Source organism: Phocoena sinus, chromosome 1 (genome assembly GCF_008692025.1).
Source record: "Phocoena sinus isolate mPhoSin1 chromosome 1, mPhoSin1.pri, whole genome shotgun sequence".
NCBI classification, from domain to species: domain Eukaryota; kingdom Metazoa; phylum Chordata; class Mammalia; order Artiodactyla; family Phocoenidae; genus Phocoena; species Phocoena sinus.
The window spans coordinates 27,146,084-27,159,996 of NC_045763.1; the positions used below are offsets into that span (position 1 = coordinate 27,146,084).

Sequence of the window (13,913 nt, forward strand, 5' to 3'; positions counted from 1 at the left end):
CACTTGCAAAGCTCCAAACACACCAAGGCCTTCCTGCTCCATGCCGGTGGCAAGCTTTTACACCCCCTCAGTTCAACTCAAAAGTCATCCCCTCTGGGACTCATTTATCTGAGTCCTCCCAGCTGCCCCTCCATCCTGACAGAAGACTGAGACCTTTTATTAGAGGACGTCCTTTGTTTCTGTCTTCCCAGTGACCCTGTATTCCTTTGGTGACCCACCTCTTCTCCACTCCCAGTCAGAGGTGTGGGCAGGACAGATAGTCATGTGACCTGGGAGTGGCCAATGAGGACATTCTCTAGCTATACTGATATTGAGGGTGGAGCACATGATCCAATCTGGTCCAATCAAGAATCATCTGAGGGCTTTTGTGGAGCCATTAGGAAAGACACACTTCCTTTCTGCTAGGATTGCTACACCAGTAGGATGGAGGAAGCTGATGGCAGTCACCTCTGCTACTTCATGGGTAAAGCTTGCCTGAGACTGAAGCCAACGCACAGGAGAACAAAGCTGTGGGAGCGGGAGAAGCAACTGTGGACATCTGCAGTTGTGGATATCTGCACGCCTTGATCCAGCAGTGCTTGTAGCCAGTCCCTGGACTTTTCAGTTACAGAAGACAACATATTCCCTTTCTAGCTTGAGTCGGCTGGAGGTGGGTTTCTGTGTCTTGAACCAAAAGAATCCTAGCTATTACATTTCTTTTTTAGCCCCTATGGGAACTTCTGTATACCTCTTAGAAAAGTACCTAACACATGAGATTGTAAAGCACTTAATTATATGCTGCCCCTTCGCCCTGTGAGCTCCAGGGTCCTGTACATGTGCATGGCTATTACTTAAACATTTGTGGAGTAAACAAGTAACTCCTTGGGGATGGGACTGTGTCTTTGTCTCCCTAGCACCTAGCAGAGCCTAGTTCATAGAAGGCTGGCAGTAAATGATTACCAAAAATAAACAGGGGAAAAGTAACAAAGAACCAAAATGATCTAAACTAATGGTTTGACAAAGTATATGTGAATTAATAAATAAGTGAACAGTTATTATTAACAAATCCCCATTGGCATGCTGTTCTCGTTCTAATCATATCTGAATCTAATGACTCCTGAATGAAATATCTAGTTAAAAGTCATTGAGATCAAACGGTTCTAGTTGGCTCAAATTCCATGTGTAAAATGCTTAACAATTAAAACTCAGTCTTTCAAGAGGATAAAATGTTACTAGCAGAATTTTCAAACTGAATGTCTCTAAAGTAGATGGGAGTTTTTGTATCCCCACCCATAAAAACAAAAGCAAACAAATGAAGGGAAACAAGGTAAAGAAAACCCCTCAAAGTTGAATTCAGAGAGTAGGTTGAACCTGATTTCCAGGGAAGTTCTGTTTTCAAAACCAGCTGAAGTCTACTGGGTGGCCCTGGGGGCAGGACCCGGGAACTCCAGACGGTGGAGTCGACTTTCTTCTATTCTTCTGCAGGTGGAAGGGGCCACCAAGGCTCAGAGGTAGATGTCAGAGCCCCAGGGTGGGGGCACGGTGGAGAAAATCTTCACTAGAGAATCCCTGGGACCACTTCCGAGATCAGGGAAGGGAGCTCTTACATTGGCCAGGAGGCCCAGGCAGCAGTCCTAGAATGATGCCCACCCGCCCCCTCATCTCCATCTCCCATATCAAAATGGTACCCACCCTTCAAGGCCCAACTCAACTGCAGGCCCCGCCTGGAGCCCCAGGACAATGTGCTCCTCTGAAGCCCTGCGGTGTGTTCTCCTTCCTTTTCCTACTTTACATGTTTGGTGGAAGCAAGTCTGTCACATAGAGGTCTGTGGGGGGCTTGGCTTGGGGGTGTGGGCACACAGAGAATGGGCAGCAGATCCCAAATGACTGGAGTGAAACAAAGAATGAAAATTGAAGTATATTGAAGGAAGCAAGGAAGAGAGGCTGGGAATCACAGCAGAGACTGACGCACAGAAGATGGGAGAGCGGTCCTGGGGTCTACACAGAAATCCCAGATGTGGGAAGGAGCCGTACACACCCCAACAAACACGCGCCGGTGGCTGGCACGTCTGCTGGCCCCCAGAAAAGGGCGGCTTCAATTCCGAGTGCAGGTCATGCCCTGCCTGCCCTCCCTGCTCTAGGAGGAAATTGCCAAGGGGTGGGGGCAGACTGCGGAAGGGAAGGAGCGAAGGAGGGAGGAAGGCCCTACAAACTGCATCTTCATCAGTCAGAGACAGCGAGCGGGTCCCAGGCAGAGATGCTCCTCCCCTCTCTCTGCAGTGCTCTCCTGGATATCCTTTCCATACTCTCTGCCCCTGCTCTCCAAATCTGCAGGCCGCTGAGGGCAGGGGCTGTGCCAGGCTCCGGGGGAGCGCCCCTGCTTCCAGTCCGGCACAGAGTAGCCATTGGTAGCTGAATGAGCTGAACCTTCCTCTGCTTTTCTAAAAAGCAGCTAATTGGCCAGCCTGGGGCTGGGTCCAGGCAGAGAAGAGCTGATGCCGCCCGCAATGTGCTCACAAAGTGCAGCTCTGGGAAGACGGTTTCACCCTCCACCTTCTGACCTTTGCAAGGGCATCCTCTAGTCTGACCCAGGGGCTCTCTGCCAGTCTGCCTTACCTGGTTTCCAGGCAATTCCCCTGGGAGCTGGATCAGGCAGAGTGACCAGCCTGTGTGTGCCTTTCTGCCTGGTAAGATGCCACTGGGCTGGCAGGCTGGGAGATGGCCTCATGGGAGGCTCCGAGTGGCTGGAGATGCCTCTTCTTACCCTTTTCCCCTCAAAGAGTGAGCTCCTGCCTCTCGTCCCCATCCCAGGACTGTTATTCCTACTATAAATTAGGTAGCAGTTCGCCTGTTTATCCCTTTCCATATGCTTTGTAGGTTGGTAAAATGAGCCCCATTTTTCAGATGTGGAAACTGAGGTTCAGAGAGGTTTAGTAAATATCCTGAGATTACACAGCTGTTAAGAAGTGGATCTGGGTTTTGAGCCCAAGTCCATCTGACTCCCGAGCTTGCTATCTCCCCAGTTAGATGCCAAGGTGCAGGCTTGACACCTAATCCTGGAGACGCTGTACGGACCTCACCTCTGTTCTTGGAGGAGTGTCTGGCTTCCTCTCCTTCCTTGTAGCCCAGAGGAAGCGTCTGGTGAGACTCCAATGGAGAGAGGCCAGCATGAGGCAGAGGGAGAAGGGGACAGATTCTGGGTGGACTTTAACTCACTGATTTTCTCCTTGATGGAGAGGCCGGCTCTGTAATGGGCTGACAATTATTTCTCCTCGTTACGATAACACGATCCTGATTCCCTCCAGGGACCCAGAACCCCGGGTTTTAAGAGTCTTCTGCATCCCTCAGCCACAGCCCTCTGAAAATCCAGGGACCTCATGAGGAACTGGAGCAGTGGTGAGAGTATTTACCTAGAATTGGAGCGGAAGGAATGGGGCTCCCTGAAGGTCATTGCCAAGACTGGGTCAGAGCAGAAGAAAGACCACCACCTAACCCCGAGAGAAAGATCAGTGACAGAAAATCTGGCCCCTAAATTGAGTTCGGTGAACTAGAACTAGAAGTATGTACATGTCAGGGGGTCTGACCTGGTGATGTGTATATGGTGATGACTTGGAGGGGTGTGTGTCCTTCGGCTGTCTGTGTGTGTGTATGTGTGTGTGTAGTGGGGGAGTAATACCAAATCTACTATGTGGATTGTAACTCTCAGTCAGTTCAAACCCAGCTTTTGCTCCTGGTCAGTCGCACACACAAAAAGGCAATTAACTTTAGGGAGAGTAAGTCTAAGATGCTTGAGACCCTCTCGGCATGTCAGAGTTACAGGGTTCAGTGCTCACCATAGTAACAACCTTTTCCTGCTCAAAACGTGTATGGTGGGATTCCCAGAGGCCAGTGATGGACAAGCGCAGCAGGAATCAGCAATCCACTGATTGATGTACATACATCACAGGACTTTATAGTTACGGGCAAACGACGCTATTATGTACACTCCTCCCACCCCTGTCCTTCATTATGTCAGTGCAATTGATTATATCCTGCTGTATTTTTGGCTTTGAATTGTCCTTTGTTTTATGGAATAATGTTCTGAGGAGTTGGCAGGTTTTTTTTTTTTTTTTTTTCTCTCTAATATCCTTACTTGGCAAAATAAAAAATTATCAACCCTATACTTCCCCGATTGTTTGGAAATTTTACTAGTCCATGAAATCCAAACCAGAGGAACCCCTAATTTAAACTCTCCTGTTTATATTCCCCCTTGGGGTAGGAGGACAGTGTGGAAACTGAGTCAGGGACAGTCTATGCCACCACCCTCTTCTGAATCAGCACGAATCTGCTACCCGATAAGGGAGATAGTGGACTTTTTTCTCTCAAAGGTGTCTCTGTTTTTCTCAATAGATAAAGGGATGCCCAGTTGTTCAAATTCATCTTTTCTAAGAAGATCTGCTGTCTTTCTATGCTTGGTGCAGAACTCAAGAGAACAGCCTAAAATCGTAACGTATGCTGATAAAAGCAGTATACTTAGAAACCAGGAGCATCACATTTTCACAGGAATCCAGGGATACATAAAGGAGAGGGGCTGGGGAAAGAGCAGGTTCTTTGCACACACGTCCTGAGCCTCCATCCTGAGCCTCCAAGTTTGCTTATCCGTGGTTGCTACGCAGGTATAAATTAGAACAACAAATGCATCCTGCCTGGCAATGCATCAACCCTGTAAATAATTATAATTTAATCTTAGAGCAAAGAGTTCTGAATGACTCCCTTAACGATCTCCTCTGCTAAATTCCTTCCCCACTGAGTGACTTAATAGGAAAAGGAATAATCTTTCAGATTTGCTTCACTCCAGAAGTTTGGACAACCGTGTAGACCCACACCTGGGGGGCAGAAGCTGTGGGAGACCACTTGGCCCGAAGACAAACAAGTGAGTGGAAGAGGCTTTGGGGCTGGAAGAGAGGGAACCGGCAAGGATATTCATCTTCGTATCTGTTTATAGAAGTGAAAACTTGGAAACAATCTATCAAGAGATCTGATCGAGTAAATTGTGTCAGTGTCACGAGGGAATGCCACACAGCCGACAGTCCTTCACAAATGCAGCATGACTCCTGTGCTGGCTGGCTAAGAAGATGGGCTTTCAAGTCCAACTAACCTGGGCTTGAATCTCAGCTCTGCCCCTTACTACCTGTGTGACTTCAAGCAAGGGACATAACCTCTCTGGGCCTCGTTTTCCTCATCTGTAAAAGGAGGAAGATTATGCTACCTACTTCATAGAAGACGAAATGAAATTATAGCTGTTAGAGCTTAGAATTAGCCTGCCAAATATTGATAACCAAAGCTCAATAAATACTGTTTTTTTAACGAAATAAATACTATTATCACGCCTATTATACTTTGGAGACATCTGTCATGACACAAGGAAAAAATTTTCGTGATATAATGTTAAGTTAAAAGTACATAACTACTGATCTATTTTAAGTTCCTAATTTTGTAATATTAAAATATATATAAGCGGCCAGCTAGCTCGATCTAGGCAAAGCAAAAAGGCCAAAGGGGAATACGTCAAAATGTTAATACTTGTTATTCATTTCCTTATACCTTTTAATATTTTCTGTGTTTTCTATAAGGAGCATATGTATTACATTTATGACCAGAAAAATAGGTATTTTACAAAAAGAGGCAGGGGGACAGGTCTTCAGGCTGGGCAGGTCCCTGGGAGTGCAGTTCAGTGAAGAGTCATCTAGAGTTCCACCCCAACTCTGAGCACCAAATATCTAGCCACTGGCCCTGGACCAGCCTCCACACAGCAATTAGTCATCAGCTCACTGATGTCCCTCTCAACACCCCATCCAGGGTAGCAAATGACCTGAAGTGGCCAAGTTCACGCGATGAGCTGATGACACCAAGGTTTTCTGACTCCCAGGTCAGTGTGCCTTCCACTACACCAGGAAATTTGAGTTTCCCGGTTCCCAAAGCTCTAAGTCCATGTCTGGGAGGAGTCTGTTACCACTTTATCCCTCTCAGAGAGTCATACTTGGCTCCTATTGTGGGTTTGCCTGATTGTCTCACCCTCAAAGGGCCATGTCCTTCTCAACTGGCGTTTCTACAACATAGCACGAAACCTGGTACAAAAGAGGTGTTTGATATCCGCAGACACCTGTTTTCTTCCTCTCCCACCCTTCCTCCCCGTCTCCGCCTGCGTCTCCAGCCCACTGACCACTGTGCCTGTCTTTCCGAGGTGCTATCTGCCCCTGACTTTTGTAGCTACCACTTTCTGCTTCTCTCAGAGCCCTCGGTGACACCTCCTCTGCCTCCGTCCCAGGCACCGAGCCCTGCTTTCCCCAGCACCGCGCAGCAACGAAGGCTACAGAGAAGCACACCTAAGTGCATCCTTCTCTTGGCTCCCGATGTGCTGACCCAGGTCCCAGTGGTGCCCTTATCCTGAAAACAGAGCCACCAGGAGAATACGAGAACATGTTCTGAACGCCACCCCACCACTCTCACAGCTTGTCACCCAAACAGGAAGCTAAACACTCCCAAAGTCGACCTCAGTTCAGGCACGTCTCTGGGAGACCACAAGCAACTAAGGCTGGTGAGCCCTCATCATCCCTCTCTTCCCAAACCTGCCAACACCGGTCTCCATGGCAGCGGAGTACACATCACAAAAGCCCCGCTTCGTGGTCAAGCCAGAATGATAGAGAGCAGGCTAGTCCTTCCCGCAGAAATCGCGACACAATGCCTGTCCCATCTCAGAGCCCTGGGGATGGGAAAAGCAACCGCCACTCAGGGCTCTGTTCCCTTGGTTGGATGCTTCCGGAAATGGAACAGTATTTCAAATCATTTCACTGAGACCCTGTCCACGTCCTGAGACCAGAACACTGTTAGTCTTACTGCAAGTTACTCGACCAAGGCCCATCCTGTAATTCTTCAGCAAGGACGTGCTTCAAATCAGATACCAAAATCACTGTAAAAATTTACCCCAGCTCTAAAAATACGTAGTGACTTCTCATTATCATGAGAGGAAGGCTCTCCAGCGGTGCGTGGAGGAAGTGGCAAAGGGGCCTTCAGCTGCAGGTCCAGGCGCTGAGGGGACCACATCCCAGTAAGCCACAGCTGCAGGGAACAGGGGAGGGGGCGGACAGGCACGCTTACCAGAGGGAGGAGCCTTCAGTCCCCGTGACTTCCAGAAAGTCGTAACCGTCCTCCAGCTGGAAGTCAATAAAGACCAGGGCGATGGTGTCCCCCAGCTCGGCCAGGATGGTCCAGGTGCAGTCGGCATTGTTGTGGTACTCCGAGGGGAAGTGCGGGCTGGAAATGATGCCGCTCTGACCCCGCAGGGTTCCGCCGCATGCGTCGTCCGCTGTGGACAGAGACAGGAGGCTCACTGTGAGTCGGTCAGGTTCCCAGGCCTTGGTACTCGTCCTGCGCTTCACCCACGAGAGGCAGGGAGGGTCCTGGGACATGACGTGCAGAGAGGGTGCCCCAAGACCCTAGTCTGAGTTGGCCTCATAACAATGATACTAAGCACTTCCAAAGCTCTTATCACGTGCCAGACCCTGTTCTCAGAATTTTAGTTATTACTGCTCTCAATGAACAGATGAGGAAACCAAGGCACAGGGAGGTGATGTAACCTGCCTGAGGTCACACAGCCAACAAGCTAGGCTAACGAGTTGGGTGAACTGTGCCCTTTGGAGCACGTTTTTAACTACTATACCACACTGTTCTGCAACGACCAGGAAGGAAGGAGAAATCAGTTGTCACGTTTATTTCCACGGTCATGACTGTGGTGACCAGAATGTTTTTTCCCACCAGATCTTGGTACACCTCAGATGTGAGGGAACAAAACAAAAACACAGCACAGCTCCCTTGGGCAAAACTCAAAGGGCATTCCAGGCCTGTCACAGATTGGCCGGACCTCTGCAATCTTCCCTCCTGCCCCTTGGGCCCAGGCCAGCTCTGTCCTAGTGCTGTGTGTGGTCAGACCTCCTGGGCTCTGTTCACATCGCTCCCTCTGCCTGGGATGCCCCTTGTCCACAACAAGTCTTCTGATGCTTTGAGACCCAACTTCAAAGCCACGTCTCGGTAAAGCCTCGTTTCCCCAAGCTTTTAGTAATGGCTCTCTCCTCTGTGCTCCTGGAGCAAAGTGTCCAACTTCAGACACTGTACTTGGCACTGTTTGAATGACCTGTCACACGTCTGTCTGCCACTCTAGGTTCTGAACTTGCTGGGAATCCCCAAGGGCTGGGACCACGTCTTACTCATCCCTGCAGCACATCCTGGTGGAGTGGCACTGCTCCAGCCTAAATCCCAGCTGAGACTTGATATTCAGAAACAATGATCCAAGGAACATGCTCTGACATAAAGTAGTTAAGAGCACTGGCTTTTGAATTATTGCAGACTCAATGTTAATCCCTCCTCTATGGCTTCCAGCTGGGTGACTTAGTGGACGTTATCCAAATTTCCTAAGCCTGCCCTCTTGGAGCTTGTATGCAAGTAAGTGATCGTAATCCACTTAGCATATCATGTATTAGAGATACGGACTAAGTTGTAAAGAAAGGAAAAATGCAGTATCAAGGTTCAAACGTGTATCAGAGGCAGTAGAGCAACAATCAAAGCTACTGCTTATTAAGCACTTCCACTGTGCCAGGTGCTATTCTAACTACTCTACATATTTCATGACCCTACGAAGTATTATTCCCATTTTACAGGTAAAGAAACCAAGGCACAAAGAGTTTCAGTTATTTGCCAAAGGCACAGCTTATAGTGATTAAAGGAGCTGGGATTTTTAAGCCCAACAGTCTGATTACAGGGCCTGTGCTCTTAACCAACACATTCTTGTCTCCCAGGAGTATAATTCACACTTTGAGGACAGAGATAAAGCAGTACATGACTTTGCTTGGGTGAGTCAGTTTGGGAAAGCTTAATGCAGGAGGTGCCATTAGAGCTGGGTTTTGAAGGATGACTAGGAGATCATTAGAGAAGAAATGGAAAGGCATTTATGAGAAAAGAGAACCAAGGGTCATAAGCATGGAAGCCCCAAAGCACAAGGCATATCTAAGATAAGTAGTTCTAGATGGCCTAACACAGAGTGAACAGAGAGGAATGATGGGCGACGGTACTAGAAATGTAGATGGAGCCCCATGACAGAGAGTGCTGGGCCCAAAAAGATTGGAAGCAGCGGACCATATTGGAAAGAAAATGGATTTTAGGATGAGGAAGGTGTAGATTTGAATTCAGGTTCCACAGTTTGCCAACCATGGGACCTTGGGTGATTTATTTCTCTAAGCTTCATTCTGCTTCTCTGTAGAATGGTTTCTTATGAAAACTGAATGGCATAATTAATGTGACAGTACGGAGCATTAGCCAGAGACTAGCATGTGTTAGATGCCCAACTGATGCCAAGTTCTCCTTTTCTTTCCACTTCATCTTGAAGATCAAAGGCAGTGAGGAAACAGGATTAAATTTGCGTCGTAGAAAGACCACTGTGGCCGTGGCATAGACGAGGTCTGAGCTGGGGGAGCGGGCAGGATGCCCTTGATAGTGCAGAGTCACCAAAGTCAAGGTGAGGCCAGATGTGATCTGAGCTAAGGCCCTGGGAGGGTGGGGGGAGGATCTGATTGAGAGATAGTTAGGAAGTAGAACCTACAGGACTAGTGGTCCCGAGGGATGAATTCCAGGCTTCAGCTACGAGCATCTGGATGGATGAAAGGTGCCACTTCCTGCAGCAGGGAACCCAGGAGGGGGGCATCTTGTGTTGCGGAAGGCAACCAGGGTTCAGTTCTGGACACCAGGGCTGAGTGTGTGTGGGGGATGACCCAGTGGAGAGATGGAGCTGACAGTTGGATAAACAGAAGCAGTGTGGGATGGAGATGAAAGTGAGTTTATTCAGTGGCCCTGAACTATTCTTACGAATGTCGTTCTACAGGGTCAAGGTCTAGTTCAAGAGAGTGAGCCCATTTCTAAATGCCAGCTCCCTGGTATGTATGAGCACAGAAATGAAGGCACCTCACTCAGTAGGTACTCATGAATGTTTCTCTCCCACACTCATTAAGTGAGCACCTACTGTGTGCCAGACACTGGGCCAGGACCAGCACTACATCATGAAAAGCTTGATTTCATCCCTGCCCCAAGTGTTTCTCACACACAGTGGCTCCCCAGAATTGTCATAACCGAGGTGTCAAGGCACAGTGATAGCAGATGGGACTTAGGGAAGGCTTCACACAGGAGGCAACATTTGTGTTGAAACATTCATTCACTCAACAAATGTTTACTGAGTGCCTATTATGTGTCAGGCACTTTTCTAGGCGCTAGGGATTCGTCGGCAAATAAAACAAAAGAAAATCCCTACCCTCATGGAGCTTACATTCCAGTCAGAGGGAAACAGACGATACCCAAGATAAATAAGTAAACCCTATGGTAAGTGAGGTGGTGATAAATGCAGAACGGAGATGGGGAGTATTCTGCACTGGAAGTGGGAGTATGGACATTGCAGAAAGGTGGTCAGGGAAGGCCTCGCTGAGAAGCTGACATCTGAGCCAAGACCTGAAGGAGGGAGAGGGAAAGCCAGATAGTTACCTGGGGAAAGAGCATTCTAGATGGAACAGCAAATGCAAAGGCCATGGTGTGCAGAGGCCTGGCACTGTTGAAGGGCATCAAGAGACCCGCAGGCCCGGAGCACTGGAGTGAGGAGGAGAGTGGCAGGGACAAGGCCCCATGGAGGACTTTTGAGGCCACTGTTAGGGCTTGGGCTTTAACTTGAGTGAGATGAGAAGCCAGCGGATGGTTCTGAGCAGATGACATGATCTGATTGGTGTATTAACAGGATCCCTTGAGGTGCTATGCAGACAACAGACCAAAGAGGAAGACGGCAGAAGCAAGGAGCTTGTAGAGGCTATGGTGATGGTTCAGGAGAGAGATGATGGTGGCCTGGACCAGGTGGTACTAGTGAGAGGGAGTCAGTGACTGACTGCATTTTGAATACTGAGCTGGCAGGATCCACTTCAACTGAGGGCTGACTGCCTGGTAGGATCAGGCGAAAGGGTGTCCTGGGCAGCGGAAAGGCAAGAGCAAGGCGGCTGCAGGGGTGAGAGCGTCATTTAGGGACTTGGTCAGGATTGTGTGAACTCACAGAGCAGGGCAGAAATGGTGGAGCTGGGCTGGGAGGGAGGCAAGGGCTCTGCTGTGAAGGGCCTCGGATGCCAAGGAAAGGAGCTTCGGGTCCATTCTCCCCCTCCTCCCTTTCTCTTTCACTACCTCCAATCCAGGTGTCCAGGCCCTGTGAAGGGAGGAGGGAGGGAGGGAAGGTAGGCAGATTGCCTTGCCTAGCTTTAAATCTAGTTTGTCGGTGCTATTTGTTTGTTGTATCAAATCACACGGTATTTCCACCCTGGGTATCTCTCTGGCAGGAGCCTATGAAGTTTGACATTCAAGGCAGGGTTTGTCTCCTTCTGATGTAAATCACTTCAACGTGACCACTACCAGGGAGATAAGCTACAGGAGCCAGCCAGCAAGCGGGAATTTGTCAATGTCACTCCCAGCAAGCACTGGGCCTGCCGGCCCCAGTAGTCCCACGTTGGCCCTGTCTACAGCAGGTGGAAGTGTCTACACCCCTAGCCACAGTGGCTTCATCTTGGCTGCACTGAAGGTTAGGAAAATCATGGTCAAAGAAGACACACTGAACCTGGACCTTGAAAAAGGAGTAGGTGTGCTGGAGGGAGAGAAAAATAAGGGGCTCCCGGCAGAGGAAACAGGGCATCTGGAGGTAAGGGGGTCCGAATGGGTGTGGTGTGCTTGGGGAGTGGTCGGCTTTCCTCCAGATGAAGGTGCAGGATGCAGAGGTGTGTGGGGGGGTGGACATGGAGAGGAAGATAGCGGCCAGCTCAGAAAGGCCGTGGTGGTCTTGCTAAAGGGATGGATTCTACCCTGCAGGTGTCGGGTAGACTTGCCAGTTTGTCAGCAGGGAGTGAAAGCCCAGGCCTGCTTTAGAAAGATGACTCCTGGTCCCCACGTGATGGATGGATGATGTGGTTTGGGGGTGGCGAGTGTGCCCAGTGGGGAGAAAGCAGTGAGGAGAACGGTGAAGAGGCTGTGCCTGACGTCAGAGCCTGAAGCCACGGCTGTGGGAGGAAAGAGAAGGAACAGAAGAGATTCAAGAACGAGGCTGGGGGAGAAGCAAGAGGGTGTGGCTTCCACCACCCAGGAGTGGGCTGCGAAGGGGAGGAGGGGAAGAGCATGCTGAGGTCTCTACCAAGGTAACAGTGCTGAGGATGACAGGGATGCGGGATGGTGATGACCCCTTCCCCGCCCCCACGCTGAATGTGAGCGCAAGAGGGGTAGGCAGGTGGGCCTGAAGCCTAGAGACCAAAAGGCCAGGAGTGGGCGGGATGAAGAGGGAGCTGGTTCCACGGGAGCGAAGACGGCCAGGGGCAGAAGACATTTAACGGGCAGCAGGCAGAAGCAGAGGCTCCTGAAAGGAGGCTGAGAAGGAGCTCCCACAGGCCTGCAGTCCACACGGTCTGCGCGTCCAGATGATGACGCAGCAGCAGAAAGGCTGGAGGGGAAGCAGGTCTTGGGGGAGAGAGAACGACTCCTCAGCCTCCTGCCTGGTTCCCGGTCCTAGAAACCCTTCTAGGTATCCATCTTATGTCGTTCCCAATACGCCCTGACCAAGACCGTCCTCATCCTCTCCTCCCACGACACTCAGCCTTCTTCCAGGTTCCTGTCTTGGAAGGGGTGTGTCAGCACTACTCACCCCATGCCTCATGGCAGAGCTGGGGGACATCCTCAACCCCTCCTGCCCCCCACAAGCAACAGTGACCAAAGCCTGTCTGTCCTTCTAAGCAGCTCTTGATTCGGTCTCCTGTCTTCACTGCATCTGCTCTACCCTAAGCCACATCATGGTCCAAGCCCAGCCATGAAGTCTCCCTCCTGTGTCTAAGCATCCCTCCTGCCCCAGCACACCCATTCCTCACACAAAAGCCTGAGTGATCCCAAACAGTACAGACCTGACGACGCCACGCCCTTCAGCAGGGACCTTCGACAACTCCACTGTCACTCAGAATATCCTATCCAGGGGCTGACATGGACCTCATAGGGCCTCGCCTCATACCAGCCTCTACCTGCCCACTTTCTGTAACCACACCAGCCTCCTCCCAGCTCTTCTGTTGCACCAAGCATCTCTCTGCCCAAGGACCTTTGAAAGTGCTACTTTCTCTTTCTGACAACTTCTTCCCTACCTCCTTGGGCCTGGCTGGCCCCTGCTTAGCCTTTAGGTCCCAGTCTAAGTGTCGCTTCTCAAGGACCGTTCGAGAAACAGAATACCCCTTCTCCCCATCATATACTTTTAGAGCACCACATACTTTCCCATAATCAATTGATCAACTTAGTAATTTATTTAATGTCTAGACAGTAAAGTCCATGAGGGCAGGGGCCATGTCTGTTCTGTCCCCAGCAGCTACCACATTTCCTAGTGTATAGCAGGCACCCAATAAATATCTGTTGAACAAATAAATGATACAGGAAACTGAAGCTCAGAAAGGTTCAGAAGGTAACTTTCAGAAGGTGATGCTGTACGTGGCCAACTTAGGATTCCAGCTGAGTCTCTCTGTACCAGGACTGTGGTCGCCTCCATTACATCACACTTCTTGAAACCAAGCAGGATCCTGTTGGATATTCCCAGGGACAGACCCTTCCCTTCCCACCCCCAGTATCCCCCACCTCTTGTTTCTAACATATCTTTAGCCTCCACCATCAGCCTCCTTTGGTATCAGCCTCCACCATGATATCAAAGCCAGACAAAGATGTCACAAAGAAAGAAAACTACAGGTCAATATCACTGATGAACGTAGATGCAAAAATCCTCAACAAAATACTAGCAAACAGAATCCAACAGCACATTAAAAGGATCATACACCATGATCAAGTGGGGTTTAGCCCAGGAATGCAAGGAT

General features: G+C 49.7%; 1 protein-coding gene across 1 annotated transcript in view; it reads right to left on the minus strand.

Moving 5' to 3' along the window:
* CSMD2 (CUB and Sushi multiple domains 2) overlaps positions 1-13,913 on the minus strand; it is a 661,952-nt gene that overhangs the window by 406,195 nt on the left and 241,844 nt on the right. Inside the window, exon 5 of the mRNA XM_032640663.1 lies at positions 7,117-7,324. Coding sequence (XP_032496554.1) covers positions 7,117-7,324 — 208 coding nt within the window. The remainder of the gene's footprint in view (positions 1-7,116; positions 7,325-13,913) is intronic.